This window comes from Quercus robur, chromosome 11 (genome assembly GCF_932294415.1).
Source record: "Quercus robur chromosome 11, dhQueRobu3.1, whole genome shotgun sequence".
In the NCBI taxonomy this organism is placed as follows: domain Eukaryota; kingdom Viridiplantae; phylum Streptophyta; class Magnoliopsida; order Fagales; family Fagaceae; genus Quercus; species Quercus robur.
Window position 1 is genome coordinate 46707787 of NC_065544.1, and position 18724 is coordinate 46726510.

At 34.9% G+C, this 18724-nt stretch overlaps 1 protein-coding gene across 1 annotated transcript; it reads right to left on the minus strand.

The window, feature by feature from the left end:
* Positions 1–5386: 5386 nt before the first annotated feature.
* Positions 5387–11969, minus strand: LOC126706093 (protein DETOXIFICATION 46, chloroplastic-like). Its single transcript, XM_050405361.1, has 14 exons — positions 11443–11969; positions 10454–10548; positions 10157–10265; positions 9847–9902; positions 9241–9296; positions 8706–8844; positions 8425–8562; positions 8268–8336; positions 8050–8160; positions 7674–7802; positions 7136–7213; positions 5964–6035; positions 5807–5869; positions 5387–5724 (listed from the first exon to the last, which is right to left on the minus strand). Exons 1-14 carry the CDS (start codon positions 11876–11878, stop codon positions 5623–5625), a joined length of 1653 nt encoding a protein of 550 aa, XP_050261318.1. The 5' UTR covers positions 11879–11969; the 3' UTR covers positions 5387–5622.
* Positions 11970–18724: the final 6755 nt, after the last annotated feature.

The window sequence follows — 18724 nt, forward strand, 5'->3', positions numbered from 1 at the left end:
AATACACCTGAACAGTAATTTCACAGCTCACAACACTCTCTACTACCTCCAAAAGGGGAGTCCAAATCTTTTATCTCATTTTTTCTACTCCACTCTATACTCCACCAATAAAAACTAGCAACATGTTAACCTAATTAATTAAATATTGCCATTATGACTTATTATTTTTATTTTAACTACTAAATAAAATAAGATAAACAAAACCCAAACACCTCCGCTGCCACTACTACCAAACAGGCTGGCACCATCAGCCGCCGCCCTCGGCTTCTCCGATCACGGAAAAAACCATCACCCGATCTACACCATGCCGGACATCTCACTGCCCCACACCAACCAACATCACTCCACCAAAAACACCAACAGATCTAGAATCACCATCATTCAAAGCAAGACTTTGTTTTTCTCAAATCCAAATCTTTTAGATCTCTTTAACTTTCTTGTTAAATTTTCAAATAATATGGAAATGTTGGTACTGAATGTGTTGGATTGTTCATGGATTCCAGATCTGTTGGGTTTATCTAGTGGTGGAGTGATGGTGGTTGAAGGGCGGTGGTTGGATATAACCCACGTATCAATTTCTTCAGCCAGAAACAAAACTTGAACAAAGGCCATAACTTTATTGTGTAACTAGGAAAAGGGGAAAACTAAGCTCAAGGGGAAAAAGTATTTAAAAAGAAAGCTATTGTACATCCGTAGCTTTATTGAGGAGAAAAGGGAATTTTATGGGTGATGCGCAAATTGGAGTCTTCACTTCTTCTTCTTGTTTCTGTTTTGTGGGTTTGGTTTTCTTTGATTTGGACAGTTTTTTTATTGCACTTGCACTTTTGTTGTGTTCTTGGATTTATTTTTGGCTGGTAGCATGACATTGGTTTGGATTTGAAAATAGAGAGACGGTGGTTCAGACTAGGCAACAGTAGTTAGCCATGACCAGTGATGTTGATGGGGTCGACGCCGGTGGTTGTAGTGGTGGCCTGGTGGGGATGGGCGGGGGTTTTTATTTATTATTTCTTTTTAAGTAATTGAAATTAGGAAAGGTTTAATGGTATGAGACAATTAAATACGTTGTCATGTGGCATATTTTTATTAGTGGAGTAGGAAAAATGAGACAAAAGATTTGGACTCCCTAAAGGTCCAGATGGGACAAACATCCCAATTACTACTCTGAGACATACTGGTGTGATAGGCCAAAAACGTATTGACCCCTTGTGATAAATTAATTGATTAATTAGCCAAGTTTATTAATTAATCAAATTAACATGCAAACGCGTGGTAACACAAACAAATCACCAATTAAACTAAGTATGCAGCAGAAAATAAATTTGACACGAATGATTTGTTTACGAATGGGGAAAACCAACACGGCAAAAATCCGACCGAGTGATTTTAAGGTCACCACTCCCGAAATTTCACTATTATCACAACAAACGGTTACAAGTAAAGGAATCTCAGTACCTTATACCAACCTACAATTGAACCCTTACCCCAATACACAATTGGACTTGTTCTGTAATGACAATTTCTCATTGTAATGCACGGCTCCCAGTACGTGACTAACCAATCTGATGTGCGGATCCCAGTGCGCGGCTTATTCATTTGCACGAATTCAAGTACGTGACTAACTCCATAGCAACCCTTTGATTGTTGTAGTTGATTTGCAGCAATTTCACATAAAAACACCAATAAGATCTTCAATGTTGGTGCAAGAGACTTTGCTTGATTACAGAACCCAAAGGCGTACAAGAAGCGCAGCAAGAACTCTTTCTTCTGTAGGAGGAGGCTAGGATTTCAAAAAGAAAACCTTATGAAGCTCTCTAGGGTTAGGTTTTTCTTTTTTCACCTCCTTTAAATAGGAGCTTAATGAGCTCTCCTATTCCAAATAGGTTTACACAAACCTTGGGCTTTCTTAGTCCAATAAGAATTATACAAACCTACAAACCTTGGGTTTTCCTAGTCCTATAAGGATTATACAAAACCCATACCTTTTAGAATAAAAACGTTGTTGGCTATAATCTAAATCTCGTAAGCTCGATAGATCAAGACATCTGTTGAGCTTTAATGAATCTTGACAGATCGAGCTTCTGTCAAGAAGGTATCGAGACCTTCAGATTGCACTTTGTGAGAGTGTTTTTTTTTTTAAGCACACAGGCCCAAGGATCTTGGGCCAAATGATTATAGTTTGGTGGGCTGGGCTTTGGTTCACCGCAGCTAAAGGGCTGTTTAAGAACCAAGTGGTGCACAGGGCATGCTTCCTACAATACACATAAACTAGCAAATGAGGATATTTGTATTGAACAACAATCAAAATAGCAAAAGGAATACAAAGCAATAAGAAAATACACAAAGCAATGGTTAGGGATCCTCAAATTAATAAGAAATACTTCATTAAATTTTCTTTATTATGATTACAGTGAGCTCACTAAAACATGATACAAGGTTCAAGTAAGCTAAAAAATTACAGACTTAGATGGCTATTCAAGCTTCTAAGACTTGTAAAGTTTGAATCTTTTTGAATCCAAGTATGTGCTATAGGGGCTGTTTCTGGGATACCGGGAGATAGTTTACTAATTTCTTTGAGTTTCTCTCGACAGAACTTTTTCAATGATTCTGTGATAATTTTCTATTGCCTTCTTCACGATCATTCCCCCCTTTTTATAGTGTTATTTTAGGGTTTCGGGGAACTATTGATTCCCCTGTTTTGCCCCCTGGGTACCAGAGCTCGTTTTGTGCCCATCGCCCAGAAGGTTGAGTTTTCCCTGTCTCTCATTTTTTCTTCCTTTTGGTGCTGTTTTCTCGAAAGCCCATGGCTGACTATCTATTTCAAAGTGCATTTGTTTTTGATGTCACGTTCCTTATGGTTTAGCTTTTAGTCGTCCTTCCTCTTTATCTTTGTTCTCAAATGGGCGGAATCCCACTCTGCTGGTTCGAAAGTTCTTTACTGCTACTCCCCCTTTTTATAGCCCTTTATTTTGGTTCCTCGAGGTACCGTCCACTTGCGCTGTGAGAGGTCACTCCATGCTTTCTTCTTTTTCTTGCTGGATCTCTGGTACCTGAGAATGACATATTTACCTTCTGTTTCTTGTGTTCTTTTGGCTTTTCCTTTGAGCTGTCTTAATCCTCTCTTGGTTGTGCTATACGCCTCAGGGATCCCGACTCAGCTTTCTTTTTACGCTGGTTCTTCTCCAATCTTCTGATCTGGGCTTCTTTTCTTTTTCTTCTTTCTCTTCTCATAGGCTTTCGGGCTTGTCTTTTTTTATGGTCTTTTGGGCTTCAAGCCTTTTGGGCTTACCACCTCTTTTCATTTTCTATGGCCCCTTGTGTTTATTTCTTTGGACCTGGGTGTTGTGATTTTTTGGACCTCAACACACTTTTCTTGAGCAATTGTTGAGTAATCTTCATGTCTTCAATTTAACCACTTGTAATGATCAACTTGAACCTAGTTAGATTTACCCAAATACAAGTAAAGTGCGTTTTGTCAAAAAATTAGCCAATTACATAAAATAGTGACATATGTTCCTAACAAGTGAATTACATATGTCCTAATAAGGTGGAAGGCTGAGATTCATTAAGGGAGACTATATAAAGAAAATGAACCCCTCTAGAAAAGGGGTTAAAAAGATAGAAACAAAAAGAACAGAATAAGGAGAATCAATTTGTATGAAGTTTGTAACAAGTAATATACACAAATTGTGTTTCATTTCATCATACTAAGAATCACATCTTCATTGATTTCACGCTTGGACCATACAGAGCATCACAGTTGACTTAGAAAGCCCACTCTCTTAAAAATTAATTGTGTTGGGCCGAAAATATTGAGTACCACTATTCTAAGTGGGCTTGGACCATTTTTTTGAGCTCTTACATACAATTTGGGTAGCATCTAGTTACAACTTACAATGTGAGGGGAGAATTATTAGGTATTTTGGGAATATGATAATGTAATGTGTTATTCTCTAGTGTACTAATTAAATTTGTGATGAAATTTAATCATGGATATGAGAAGAAGAAACATCATATTAATGTATTTTAGAAGTATCTAATAATTGTCAAAAGATGTTGAAATCAAGAAGTATTTTAAAATTATCTAATAATTGTCAAAAGAAGTTGAAATCAAACTTCTTGCTTTATAACATTAAGATTCACAAGGTACTAATTTTTATTTATTTTTTAGTTAACGTAGTAGTTGAACTATAAAGTGAGAAGATAACTCAAATCATCATATAGTTGAATTGATCAACCTCATGTGTTTAATAGTGACTTCCAAAATATAATATAGAAAAACGCAGAAACACCTCTAATTTTGGGAACAAAATAGAATGAATTATGAGATTTTCTAATTTGAATTTAGAAATCCATAAATTTTGAAAAATATCTAGATCGATCATTCTCTTAATATTTTGTTTTCATTAAAAATTAAAATAAAATATAAATTATTTCTTCTTCTTTTCTTATGCTCTTTTCGCATAAGAGGAAGACAAATTTAGACAAAATGATCAATTTTAGTATTTTATTTTTTATTTTCATTGCTTCTATTTCAAATTAGAAGATCAAGAGATTACTTTGATTATTTTCATTTTTTATTTTATTTTGCTAATTAGAGGTTTGTTTGATTTTGATCCAAAGTTCAGTGAGTGCTTTTATATTTTACTATTTTACCATTGTGTTTATATTTAAAATTAACTACATTATCATTTAAAGAAAATATGATGTGATAAAATTATAATTGAAAGTGTGTATATAGAAAATTTAATAAGAAATCCTTACAAAATTTAAACTCGAATAAAATGTATATTAAAATAATGATATGCATAAATATGGCCTTCCAAAAGCTTAGTATCAACATTGAAAGAAATCAATTTAAAGTCAAAACTTTAAATTATATGTACATAACTTAATAAGATATCTAAAAAATACATGTGACTACAACCCACCCGTGTAACTGTGATGATACCTCCCCAAGCACTAAGTGGATAGGTGTTTATTGGGGGAGGGGTCGAGTTGTAAGGTCAACAACATATTAACGTATGTATTTTTTAGAAGCACATACATTGGTACGGATATAACATGTGATACAAGCAATTTCTGAAAAAATTATAGCACGATACAATGAGTATGACACCGGTACGACACGGATACGACACTCCAAATGAAGTATCCGTGCTTCCTAGTGTATTTCTAACAACCTCAGGAGAGGGGGAAAAAAGATGACTGGTTATTTCCGTCAGTGCTGTTAGGGCACTAACGGAAATGATTAAAATGAATGACGTTTTTCTAAATAGGGACTAAAAATAGTGAAAATAAAAGGTAGGGACCAAAGTGGAAATCGCCTGAAAATGTAGGAACGAAAATATGGTTTTCGCCCAAAAATATATACAGAACAATACAACAATTGACAAACAATTAACTGCTTGCTTTGGTTGAAAAAAATACAACTGTCACAGTTTGAGGCCGTACATTTCTTCTGATTTTAGCCTCATTGAGCACAGAATCACAATTTATCTTTGCCTAGAAAAGATATAATGTAATGTCAATGTTTTTTTTATAATTTGTAAATTCTGTAGGCTTGAACCATGAATTTGATTCCTGCCAAATTTATTTACCATTTTGTTCATGTGGATTCCTAAACTAAGCAGCCCTCAGCTTCTCCAATTTGCCCTGATCCAAATCTTCAGAGTAAAGCATGCCATTGGGAGACAGAAGGCGCTGAAGTGAGAGGAAAAACCGAGCCTGGAAAACAAAAATTGTATGTAGTCAAAGAAGTTCAATTAGATAGTATAACACATATGCAAGCAGGGGATGTAACTCTTACCCATTGAAATCCAATAAGAACGAACCAATAGCCTGTCAGACCATATCCCCTACTGGTCACAAGCTGGGGAAAAGAAATATAGGAGGGACTTGTTAATGCATTGTGAGCTAAAGAACATGTAAAAAGGACACCAGAAGAGCAAGAAACAGATCTGTACCAATAGTACAAGTGAAGCTACAGAAAAGCATCCGCTCATTGACAAACTAAGAAATTTAAGATCCCGTCCAGCCTGCAGAAAGAGCACACTTTATTTATAATTTGACAAGTGACTTTTAGCCCCAAGGCGAGGAGAGGGGGAAGGAATACAGACACTTCAATGTTAGAGTTTGTGCATATCTTATGCAAGTAACTTCACCATAGTAAAATGCATTTGATCATGAATTGAATGGGGCCTCCATCTCAGCAGAGCCATTTTCATTAGCAGGTCTAGGTTCACATTTCAGGCCTGGCATGGTGTTGGGGAAATTATGCATCACAAAACCATCATAATGTGGGCTAGGGCTTTCTTGCTATAATCGGGAATTACAACAGGATTCCCTAAATTCAGCTATATTATGTAATTCATTGAGCAGGAAACGCAACCAAATTAATGGTGGTTAAACATATTCCGGTGGTATAGATGTTTCCAAAAACAAAAGGAGACCATGATATAAGGGTAACGACATTCATGACTTATTTCTTGTGAAGAACTAATTTATTTGTGATAGAAACACTTTATAAGATAGGGGAAAAGCATAATTGTGTATGCCCACCTTGTCCCACATATGCAACCATTTAATAGTTGGAAAGAGGAAATATAGTAAATAAGTAGCCAACAGTGAACACCAAGTGGCTAAATCATGGGCAAACTGCAAAGAACCCTGTGCTTTGTTTGGGGCTGTGGGGAATTCCTTGATCCTATAGTGCAGGCCCTTTTTTTTGGCTTAAAAACAAGTGAGGGAAAGGGATTGAACCCAAGTTCTCCTCTATGGGAGGACCAGGCAATACCATTGATCCACAAAGCTTTAAGATGTCATGAATATACACAAGGGGGGGTATACATTAGACCTTTTTGTGACTGTATAATTCAGGCAACTACTGTAATTATGAGAAAGCAGGAGAAAAAACCAAGTCTTTAAAGAGAGCCTTCTATTTCATCCCCATGTTCTGAACAAACTCCACAAAACTCGGAATAGCACCACTAAAAGATAAACAGAGTGGATACCTCAACTGGCACCTTAAATAGACATGACTCTTATTTCTAGTTTCAGCAAGCTATGGTCCAAAAATAAGCAAATGACTCATAAGAAAAACACAACGAAGTTCACATTAAAGTAAAACCAAGCATACCAGCAATGTTCCCTCAAGGCTGAGAGTTGGGGGTGTGACAGCTAATGCCATGAAGAATGGAATAAGAACTTGGTGCATCTGCAAGGATACAAGATTAAACGTTAACAAGAATCAGATGAAACATACTTGACCATCTGCAAAAAATTTTGAAAGAGTATATGTTGTCCTCAGAATATCTGCACCTTAAATTAATTTCCTCTACCTTTAACTCAGAACTTAAATAAGATTATATATAATGTTAGTCAAAATTAAGGTAAAATACATGAAATACCAAGGAAACAACACAGACCTGATAACTGTCCAGGTGTGAGAGCAATGGTAATTTTAGCTTTCTCAGAATTATTTCTGTTATAATACTTTTTGAAATGATAGAAATCCATGTATGAAATATCACTAAAAAATATGAATAGTCAGCATAAAAGCACTTGTCACAACCCATTTAGTACAACAGAATTAGGCCAAAAGCAAAAAAGTTCAAAAGACCCATAAAAATATTGATACAACTCATAACAGACAAACTCAAAAGGCAAGAACTAACCTCATGTATGACATTCTGATCCTGTGTAAATATTCTGGGGAACAACCAAGGAACAGATGTTCCTACAACCCCTAATAGCAATCCAAGTATTGCTCCAATGATGACTAGTGATTTTAGCAACATTCGAGCCTGTTTGATTTAACTAACCACTCAGAATACTTTCAACAAACAAAAATAACTATAAATTATTATGTATATATATATATATATATAGAGAGAGAGAGAGAGAGAGAGAGAGAGAGAGAATCAAGAGATGGGGACCTTAAATGAATCATTCATCAACAAGATGTGAGATAAAACATGATTGTGCAGTAACACTACAACCAAGAACTTAGAACTGTAGCATCATTAAAAACAGAAAAAAAAAATTGCTAACCTTTTCCAAACTTCGATGAACTCCATATATTAACTCAGGCATAAATGACTGAGCGGTTTGAGCTAAAGGTTCACCCCATACTGTACATGTGAGGAATGTTTGAAACATGACCTAGAGTAAAGGGTTATTTGTGAATGCAAATGACCATCAGTTTTCTACATAAAGGAAGTCAAAGAAGGGAAGATAGTATTTAGAACTCAAGTGTGGGCAAAACTAACTTGATGAGCAGCCATGGAGTAGGTGCCCAGAGACGCGGCAAAATATGTGAGGAGGGAGAAGAAAGCCACCTAAAAAATTAAAATATCTCAGATACAAAGAGATGATCACATGAGACCAGATACAGCTACAGAATTGAGTAATACAATAAAATGTAACCTTAGACATCATTGTTAAAAACACCGGAGCAGCAAGCCCAAGTACTGTCAGAAGTTCATCAGGTGATGGAACAGAGATGGAAAATGCATTGTACCCTTTCTTGTTCAGAGCTTCAATCATCATATATCCTGCAATAACCTAGAATAAATGCAGGTGAGTAGCAATATAAAAAGAAAGCAAGTGCATATCTGCTTGGCTGCAATGAGAATTCATCAATAACAGCATAGGATAAATAATATTTAACCCAAACAAAATAATATATAATTTTTCATTCAGCACACCTGGGAGGCCATTGTAGCCCATGCTGCACCAGCAATACCATATCCCAAGAAACTGCACAGGACTATATCACCAATGCCATTTACAACACTAGCCACTGCCAAAGCCTTCAAAGGTCCCCAGGAATCTTTCATGCCAAGACTGGGAAACGAAAAGAGAATATCAGACACAAACTTAATGAGGCAGCAAACATTCCCAATTTCATCAAGCAGGCTAATATCTGATTTGAGATGAGCAAATTGAACTGTATCACCATCAAACACCAAGTTTCCCAACATCTTACAAACACAAATGAAACATAATTAATCATTGTTAAAAGACTTTGTTGGAAAAAGGATGCCTATAGCACTGAATAAGGCGTTCAAAAGGATGCAAATAGAACCAAATAAGGCATTTCAGAACTAAAAAAACTTGTATAGTAGTTCTAATATAGTTAACAAATAAATGTACCACCAGGTCAAGAACAAGTATAAAAAACCAGGTAAGGCATATGACCTCATTCGGTAGAAAACAAAAAGAGATAAAGCACATTATCACCTTGCACTCTGAGCAACCCATCCAACAAGAAGTGCAGGCCATGCTAAGCCTCGAATCTACTATCACAAAAGATCATATAAACAAATTAAGGGGAGTAGAACATTAAATTTTGCAGAAATGCAGCTAGAATCTTCCAACACGTATTTGTTCTCGTGGAAAAAAAAAAATAAATAAATAAATTCACACGCAAAATTCAGCAGCAGATCATATGAACAGCCGAGGGCAGTCAGCAAAGACAAAAAAATACTACGTACCAATGCATAGATATTGATCCATCATATTCATTCACATGATAAATATGAATAACAACAAAAGATAATTATATTACATACTTCAGATAACACCATCTTGACAACTGACAGGTATACTAAAGGTTTACAATACAAGATCATTCTCAAGTATATCTACTTTCAAAGGAGATGGTTTTCGGAGCGAAAAAAAAGGGTTTTATATGTTATTTATATTTACCTATCATTGCTCTTTTTTCTTATATAACTCTGTTTTATGGTTTAGCAGTACTGAAGCGAGAAAATCTGCACAAAAGGAGTAGCTGAAAATCCTGAAATTATTTTAAGAACGCATGAAGGACTTAAAAAGAAATTGAACCTGAACATATGTGTTTGCTGCAGGTATGAGATGTGCATTCTTTGACCCAGTAAAAGCTGAAAAGGCAAAAATAGGCAATTCATCAGTCATTGGATTTTGTCCATTTAGATGGTATATATGTTGGTGAAAAGTATCAATCAACTGAACACCCAAAGACAATAGAACAATGAACTTTTCAATAATATAAATAATAACCAAAAGATGCCCCAATATTATTCTTCTGGTTTTTTTTTTTTTTTTTTTGTTTTTTTAATTTATTCAATTTATTTTCCCTTTTTTATAAGTCAAAAGTTGCTCCAATTTTTATTACCAGTTAATACCCATGAACCGAAGAATCTTGTAAACAAAAGCATCAAGCAGCCACAAGTCAATCCAACAAAGAGCAAGATAGATATGTGATGCTGCACTTCTTTTTTATCCTACACCAATGACATCTTGTCAAAAAATGCAATGTGCAAAATTGAAAATCCAAGAGAAACTGATTAATACAAAATAATATCCAACACCATAAAATTCACAGTAAAAAAAAAGAAAAAAGAAAAGTAACACGCCTATAATTCTCCCACCATAAATGCAAAAAACCCTTTCACCTGTTTAAGAAACTAACCTGTCTGGCAAGTGCAGTAGCAACCATATTCGAAGTAGCAATTGAGAGGAACATGAATGAATAACTCAAATAATCACATACAACTGTTGCCGGCCCTGTCATTCCAAATTCACAATCAAATAAAACCATCATTCAACTCAGAAATTTCACACCCCCCCCCCCCCCCTCTCCCATAAAAGCATAAAAAAATGTGAGCGTGAAGCTGCAAGCACTCACACACACGGAAAATTAGACCAACCTAATTACAGTATGCATGCTAGAGTTGAATTTCTTTTTTTCAAGTGAAATTTTTTTATAATTTGAACTTCATAACTTCTAAAAAGCTCAAAAAAAATTAATAAATATTTCCTTTAAATATAAATGACATGACACAATCTAAACCACGCTCACAAGCGAGTTTGCTTATATGTTGAAAGTGGGTAGAACTTAAAAGCACAGTTGTAGTATAAAAAGTGAGACTTTAAAAACAAAAGTAAAGCCAAATGAAATAGAAACAGGATCCACTCAATTTCAAATATTGTCCATTTGGCCTATTTTATTGTTCATGTTAGATTTTACCAATCTAAAAGTGTGTAGTCCGTCACTTTATTTAAAATTTTAAATGACGTGACAAAATACTGTTAGATTCAGACAAATAAAATCTAAACCATGAAATTGACGAAATTGACAGTTTCGGAAATGAAGAGGATCCTTAACTTACAGGAAGTTTATATGTACCCATTTTACTGAAAGCTTCATTTGGTCAAAGCATGTAGTTTTAAATGAAGCTCTACAAATAAACTAAAAAAACCAAAAGCAAAAGCTGTTACCAAACACTTAGGCCCGGTTTGGTTACGGTGTTGTTTAAACACTACTACACATATTTTCACACACTTTTTCATAGCGTTTTTTCACAAAAACAATATTACTAAAAATCTTTTACCAAACGGGTCCTTATTATTTGCTTATTTGTTAAGTGAAACTTAGAAAATTAAGAGAGAGAATAATACCTAAAGCAGCGAGCTCAATGGAGCTACCCTGACCAATAACAGCGGTGTCAATGAGACTCATCAACGGTCCGCAAATCCAAAGCGCAGTGGCGGGCCCAGTAAACGTCGCAATCTCCTTCATTTGCTGCCATATACTCTGACTCCCCATTTCCGATACCTTAATCTCCGAAACAGAGGCAATATCAGTGCCGTTTTCAATTTCGCGGGGGCCCCCATTGTTATCATTGTCGATTGGTTCTCTGTTATTGCTAATGCAAGAAACAGTTACAATCCGATTCCGAAAGCTTTTTTTCTGCGTCGAAATGAGTGACAAATTAGAAGGGAAAAGAGGGATGGGGAAGCGAGGTGGTGGTGGTGGTGGTAGTTTGTTGAAGAAGAAGGTTGGGTTTTGGAAGAGAGGACTAGTGCTGTGAGATGTTAGGGTTTTGAATTGCATTTTTTGGAGGCAGAGAAAACAGAGGAAACTCTGAGTCAGGTGAAGAGAATTATAAAAATAAGGAAGAGTGAACAAAGTACAACGACCGAGACAAGAGAATAACAGGTGATGAGAGAGGGAGTGGTTGTTTTTTTACTGTTGGTCAGTTTCCAAAAGGAACTACGTGGACGAGTAACAGACGTTGGCGGCTTTTTTTTTTTTTTTTTTAAATGGTCACATAACAGAACTTTTTTTTTTTTTTTTTTTTGAGAAAATGGTAAGAAAATTTCATTAATTTAAATCAAATTAGAATACAATATCCAAATCACTAGATAGTTCTTCTACCCATACATCAACATCTATAGATAAAACTACTTTTCTAGCTAGTGCGCGAGCTAACTTATTTTCCTCCCTTCGAACATGCTGGAACTGACAAGACTGTAAACCTAACTTATTTAGTTTAGGTAGTTCTTTTACCCATACATCAGTATCTACAGATAAAATTGTTTTTTTAACTAGTGCGTGAGCTAACTTATTCCCTTCTCTTCGAACATGCTAGAACTGACAAGACTGTAAACCTAACTTATTTAGTTACTCCATTTTTTATATTTAATAAAAAAATGGCTTATTTAAATATATGTCTTTTTTTTTGGTCTAAGGGAAGTTACCTAAGTAATTTCAAATAATATTCAATTAGTATTAGCAAACTATGAACAAACAAAATACACAAAATAATTGTTTTTTAATAGATTGTAATATATTTATTGTTGCTTAGATTAATTATAGTTGCTAGGTAAAAAATAATACAAGGAAAAAAAAATCAGCTTTTAAAAAAAATTTATAATATAACCTAGAACTTTATTATTTCCTTAATCAAACAAAAGAGAACAATAATACAATCAGCTTTACAAGTATTGAGGATAACTTTTAGAGGTTCATGCTTATTAAAACATAAATGGCTTTTGAACTTAACAATAAGTTTGGCAGCAATGTAAGTTGCAGAATTAAGACTTCTCCTAACCCAATTAAGCTTACACTTGAAAAAAAGATTTGTTAATTTAAGGGAATTACAAATAATATTTACTAATAGACCAATCGACTAGATCACCCTTTGCATCGAGGCCGTCAACACAAATTTGGCTAAACCAATGTAAATGATCTAAGATGGCTGTTGGGCCTTATAAAAAAATGGCTGTTGGGCTTACCTTAGTGAGACAATTATCAATGGGCTTAGTGACATGCACATTTAGGAATACGTAAACTGCTCCAATTTTGTATGCCGTAGAAATTTAAGTAAAATTTCGACTAAATATATGATTTTATCTGTGTTCTAGAAGAAGAAACAAAATAGTTAAACAAGAGGAGTCTTTGCTCATTACTCAATCAATCAATATTCCATTAATCAAGTATAAATTTATATGGCAAATGTTAACAAGCACAGCATAGGTGCTTGTTAAGGTTGTATTAAAATGGGTCTTATTTTTTTAAAAAAAATTAAATAAATAAAAGAAAAAGGACATAAAAGTTAAAATTAGTTCTTTTGGTTATTTTGATTTTTTTTTCTCTCTACAAAGTTGGTTCCACACTGAAAAAAATGACATAAAGTTGAAGAAAAAACAAAAAGCTATACCAAGAAAAAGTCAAAAGTTGCTACTGTTAACGGGCACCTTACAGTGTTTGTTAACACAACCCTTTATTTATTTATTAGTAAGTTATACAAATAATAAGAGCCATTTCACTTTTTGACTTTTGTCTCCAAAAGAAGTCCTCTCTTCTCTGCAGTAATTTTTTGATGGAAAATACTTGACTTTAATAACCAATAGAAAGATGACATGTGTCCTGTCATGTACAATATACATGACTCACTTGTTTGGTTGGTTAAGTAATTCATGTACATTACATATAATAAAGACAAGTCATATTCTCTTTGGAGTACTTTGTCTTTGTCTTGGTATTGGAATCATCTTTCTTGTATTTCATCAATTAGTTTCCTAACCTTAAAGCCTTTTTTGGATTGATCCAATTTGTGTCGTAATCATCAAAAATTGATTTTCTAAGTTCACCTCCTCTATTTCCTTAATAATTAGACTAGATGATATGGTGTAAGTTTGGTACCACAACTATTTTCACAATTTTGTCACAACTTATCCACGTGACAATTTATGAGTTGTGAAATTATGGGCTCATCAATTTTTTTTCCACCACTTAATGTTTGAAAACTTTGAAAACGTTTGTTGAAAATGTTTGTCACAACTTAATGTTCATTTTTTTTTTCTTCTTCTCAAAAAAAAAAAAAAATGAAAATGTTTATGGTAATAGGCTTATTCATATGTCATAATTTCAGGTTATGCTTGGGCTTAGGCCCAAGAGGTCCACTTGTTGTTTTGCCGTTGAACGTCAAACTACCCTGCCCTGGGTTGGACACGTTGCTGGCTTCCACAGTGATCGTTGAAATCTCTTTCTCTTCTGTATTTTTAGCCGTTGAGATAGAGGTATTGTGCATATCAGATTTCTTCAACCATTCAAAATAGTTAGTTAGGCACGTTTTCAAACAATTTAGAAAACTAACATCTCGAGTTTTTGAAACTCGAGATTCAACTTAAAAACCGAGTCTCATAAAATCACTTTCCATTAGTTCTGCACTGCTGAGGTGGCAAAAATTGCCACGCGGATCTCGAGTCTTTAAGACTCGAGTTTCGCTTGGCACAAACCGAGTCTATAAGACTCGAGATTTAATTATAGGAATAATAATAATTTCAACGGATCTCGAGTCTTATAGACTCGAGTTTTTCCTGGCGCAAATCGAGTCTATAAGACTCGAGATTTACTTATCCAAACGATGTACTTAACTTTGAACAGAACTCGAGTCTATAAGACTCGAGTTCTGGTGGAACTATTTTACTACTCCATTCCGTCCACAGTCAAAAACAGATAGCAGTAGTTTTCAGAACGTGTTCCTGGGAATAGATTATTCAGTCCACACTCAGTATCTTCAAACTCTCACCCAAAAACAGAGCATCCTCAACTCTCACCCATACACTCAGCCTCACTAACTCTCACACCTCTCACTCTCACTCACCACATTGCCTCTCTCACTGCTCTTCCCTCTCAAGAATTTCATATTTCAGGTATGGGTTTTTTGATTTGATTGTTATTGTAGTTGGGTATTAGTTGTGTATGGGTTTTGCCACTAAGAGAACTTCCCAATGACTTTATGGGTTTTCCAATGACTCCATGTTTTTTCCTAATATAAGATGTTCTTCTTGTAGTATCTTTTTGTTGTTGATTTCAATTCCATGTTTTTATTGGCTTGCATGTCATTTGAGCTATATATTATTTGTTATATTTTCTTTGATTTATTACTAATTCATGTGATTAATCTTAACCATCTTGATAAAAATATGTTTTTGCATTAGCCATTTTGGTGAAATAAAAAAAATTATGTTCTCATTGACTTTATTCTTTTTGAGGTGTTTCCCTGCATTAATTCTTCTTGATCAAATCTGCCAACTAGAATAGAAGTAAACTGTGATTGTTTAATACCATCTATAACCTGATGCACGTACTCTGTCTTGTTGTATTTCACCCAACAATAACGTTTAGTACAATTCATACCACCAAATGATCACTTGTTGTCACCACATCCACCATTACAACCATTACCACTAGAAGCTATTACAACCTCCAATGCTAGAAACTAAAGCAAAAGACTATGGTTGTCTCAATAGAACCTTGGCCTAAGCATGAGCACAATAATGAGAATTAACATTGGCAGCTGAAGTGAGGATTTCACTAGAAAGAATCTGCTCTTTAAAACCATGTAGATCAGAATCTAAGCCAGACAGTAATGTAGTAATCATATATTCCTCTCAATATCGCTTATGTTGCTTCAAATCATAGCGTGTGTCCAAACTAAATAATTTAAACCATTTAATTTATTTAAGGTAATTGATTTAGGCATGTCATCATCATTAAGCAAGGATTTTCTTTCATCAAACATCAATAGACTCCTTTTAAACCATATCAAATACAACTAAAGAAGAAGGCATCCCGACAAACCAAAAACATAATAAACCAGCCAGACTCAACCCCAAGCAAGAGAAAAGGTTCGTGCACTTTTTGTTTCAATTATGTGCTTCATTAAGTAATAAAACTTCAATTAATAAAAAAAATAACTTGTATACGCATACATAATGCTACCAATCAAAAGTATATTTACTATACATTTGATTATTCATCATTGAGAGGGCATGTATTATTATTTGTAGTTGACTGCTATACCTACAAAGATAGTATTGGAAACGAGCCTAGTAGGTGGGTTAAATTGGTTTTGTTTGAAGAACGTTATTGAACAATTTCTTTTTTTATAAGGAACGTAAGAATATTATTAATAATAGAAAAAGTGCCAAACCGAGTACATTAGGGATGTACTATGGGGGCACAAATCAGGAAACAAAAGTACAACGATCAAGAAAAATAGGAAAAGAAGAACAAGAAAAATGAGTTATTGAACAATTTCTTATTGAGAGCTCAACTAGCTTGAACTTTGAAGACATAAAACATCTAGGCAAGTAGAAATTTTTTCAGGATTGGATTGTTTAGCTTTTGAGCCAAAGCAACAGGTTATTTGAATGGTTCCTTTTTCCAAGCCAATGTCAAGTAGCTTGATTTACCTTTTGAGCCAAGCAGTAGATGTGTATAGGTTAGTACAGGTTAATATAAGTTAGATGTGTATAGATGTGTATAGGTTAGTATAGATTAGTACAGGTTAGTATAGATTAGTACAGGTTAATATAGATGTGTATGTGTGAACAAAATATTATGGAGCAGAGGTTCTCTTATTCATTTTTGAAGGGGCTTTTGTTGAGAACAGTGACAATGTTGAAGCAGATTTAATTTGTAATGAGTGTGTATCGTGTGTAACTTCAGACTAAAAGGTCCACTCTGATGTGGTTATTAAAGGTAGTCTTGGAATCTAATAAAATAGTTGATTGGGATTTCAGTTGATACTAATGTCTTAAGCATGAAATATGTTGCAAATACTGAAAAGGTCTTGATTCTTTTTTGTTTTTGGGGGGGGGGGGGGGGTTTGTATGTGTTACCAAAAAATGTGGCTGTGTTTGTGTTACAAAATTATATGATATATCTTTTGCAATTATTTAGTCCCCCATTATCTTTTGCAATTTTGTATGTGTTAAAAAAAATTGCGTTTGCAATTATCTTTTACTTTACATGTGTTTACCTCTCATACCATGTTGCTGTAATTAGCCTCTTGTATATAGGAAGGATAGATGGATTTGTATATGTTCAATTGTTAAATATAGTTGTACTACACTAAGAAATGGCACGAAAAAATGTTCAGTTTGTATGTATGATGAAAAGCAACTTATAAAAGTTTCTCGGCCGCATCTTTTTATTAGAAAGTTAAAGATCTACTAAAAAGTTTCTTTTAGATCAGGGAACTTGAAAATGTTTGTTAACTAACATAGTAACTTGACTGTAACAGGTTCACAATGCCTGAAATTGATATAATCATATACCACGGTGGTCCGTTGAAGAATGCCAATGCGAACAAGGGATTGCCATTTGAAGGGCCGGGTATAAAGACCTATTATACCCAAATTGATCGTAGGTTGAAGACCCTTGATGCATTGAAGATGATGGTTATGGAAGAGTTGTGTGAGAACCCTGTTGTGCACAACATACACATTACTTATCGCATGCCAAATGAAATCCTGAAGCACCGGATTAATTACAAGTACATGGCGATAGAAGCAGACAAACATGTGAAGATCATGTTTGACAAGTTGGAGAGAATACCTGAAGTAACTAACATTGAGTTGTACATACAGTTGGAGCCACGTGCAGAAGTTGGTATTGAGGAAATCCAACAAACACAAACAAGTTTACAAGTTACAGTTCCAGATGCTCAATACCAGTATTTTACACATGTAGAGCATGCTGATGTTCATGCCGATGAAGATGTTTATGCCGATGAAGATTTTCATGCCGATGATGATGATGATGAGGATGAGGATGAGAATGATGATGATTATGATGATGAAGACGAGGATGAGGATGATGATGATGACTATGTTGATGAAAATATTGCCATTAATGGTGAAGATTTTGGCGATAGAGATGAGATTGAAGACATGATTGAACAAGGGGACTTTAGGGACTTTGAGAGGGATATTGATGACGATGAGACATTGGACGGTAGTCAACCTGATGCATACAATGTTCTTAGTGTCCAAAACATTACAGACACAATCCCTGTGTACTCACCACCTGCCTTGTCATTTTCTGAAAATACTTGGGAAAATTTGGTTGATCCTTCACATATTGAGACACCATTTGTGTCTAGTTGGAGAGAGGGGATGAATTTGTGCAAAGGCTTGACTTTTGCCAATAAAATGGAGGTGCAACGCGTATTAACAAAGTGTGCCCTCAAGGAAAACAAACATTTTATGATCAGTAGGTCAAGCACGACAAAACTTTGTGCGAAATGCGTTGATGAGTCATGCATGTGGTATGTCTGCGTAGTCATAAAGCCCAAGTTCCACAATCTATGGATGGTCACCGTGTACAAAGGTCCTCACACGTGTATACGAACTGGAGTGCGAAATGATGGTAGAATGATGAGTTGTAAATTTATTGCAGATGACATCCTTAAGAAGTTATGTGAGGATCACACTACCCCAATTAAGCATCTCAGATCTATGATAGAGTCGAAATATGAGGGACAAAAGCCTTCTTACTACAAGGTGTGGGATGCGAAACAAAAGGCGATTGGGAAGAGTCTTATCAAAGGTTGCAAAAGTTGCTAATGGCATATATTGATCAGGATCCAACTACCCAGGTGTT

Bases quoted from the DNA above. Each gene is read 5' to 3' on its own strand.
- LOC126706093 (XM_050405361.1), bottom strand. From the start codon at position 11,878: ATGCAATTCAAAACCCTAACATCTCACAGCACTAGTCCTCTCTTCCAA. The intron at 9,297-9,846 runs GTTCAATTTCTT...TTGTGATAGTAG, and splicing joins CAGCAAACACATATGTTCAG to ATTCGAGGCTTAGCATGGCC. The intron at 7,803-8,049 runs GTTAGCAATTTT...TAAATCAAACAG, and splicing joins TTCATCGAAGTTTGGAAAAG to GCTCGAATGTTGCTAAAATC.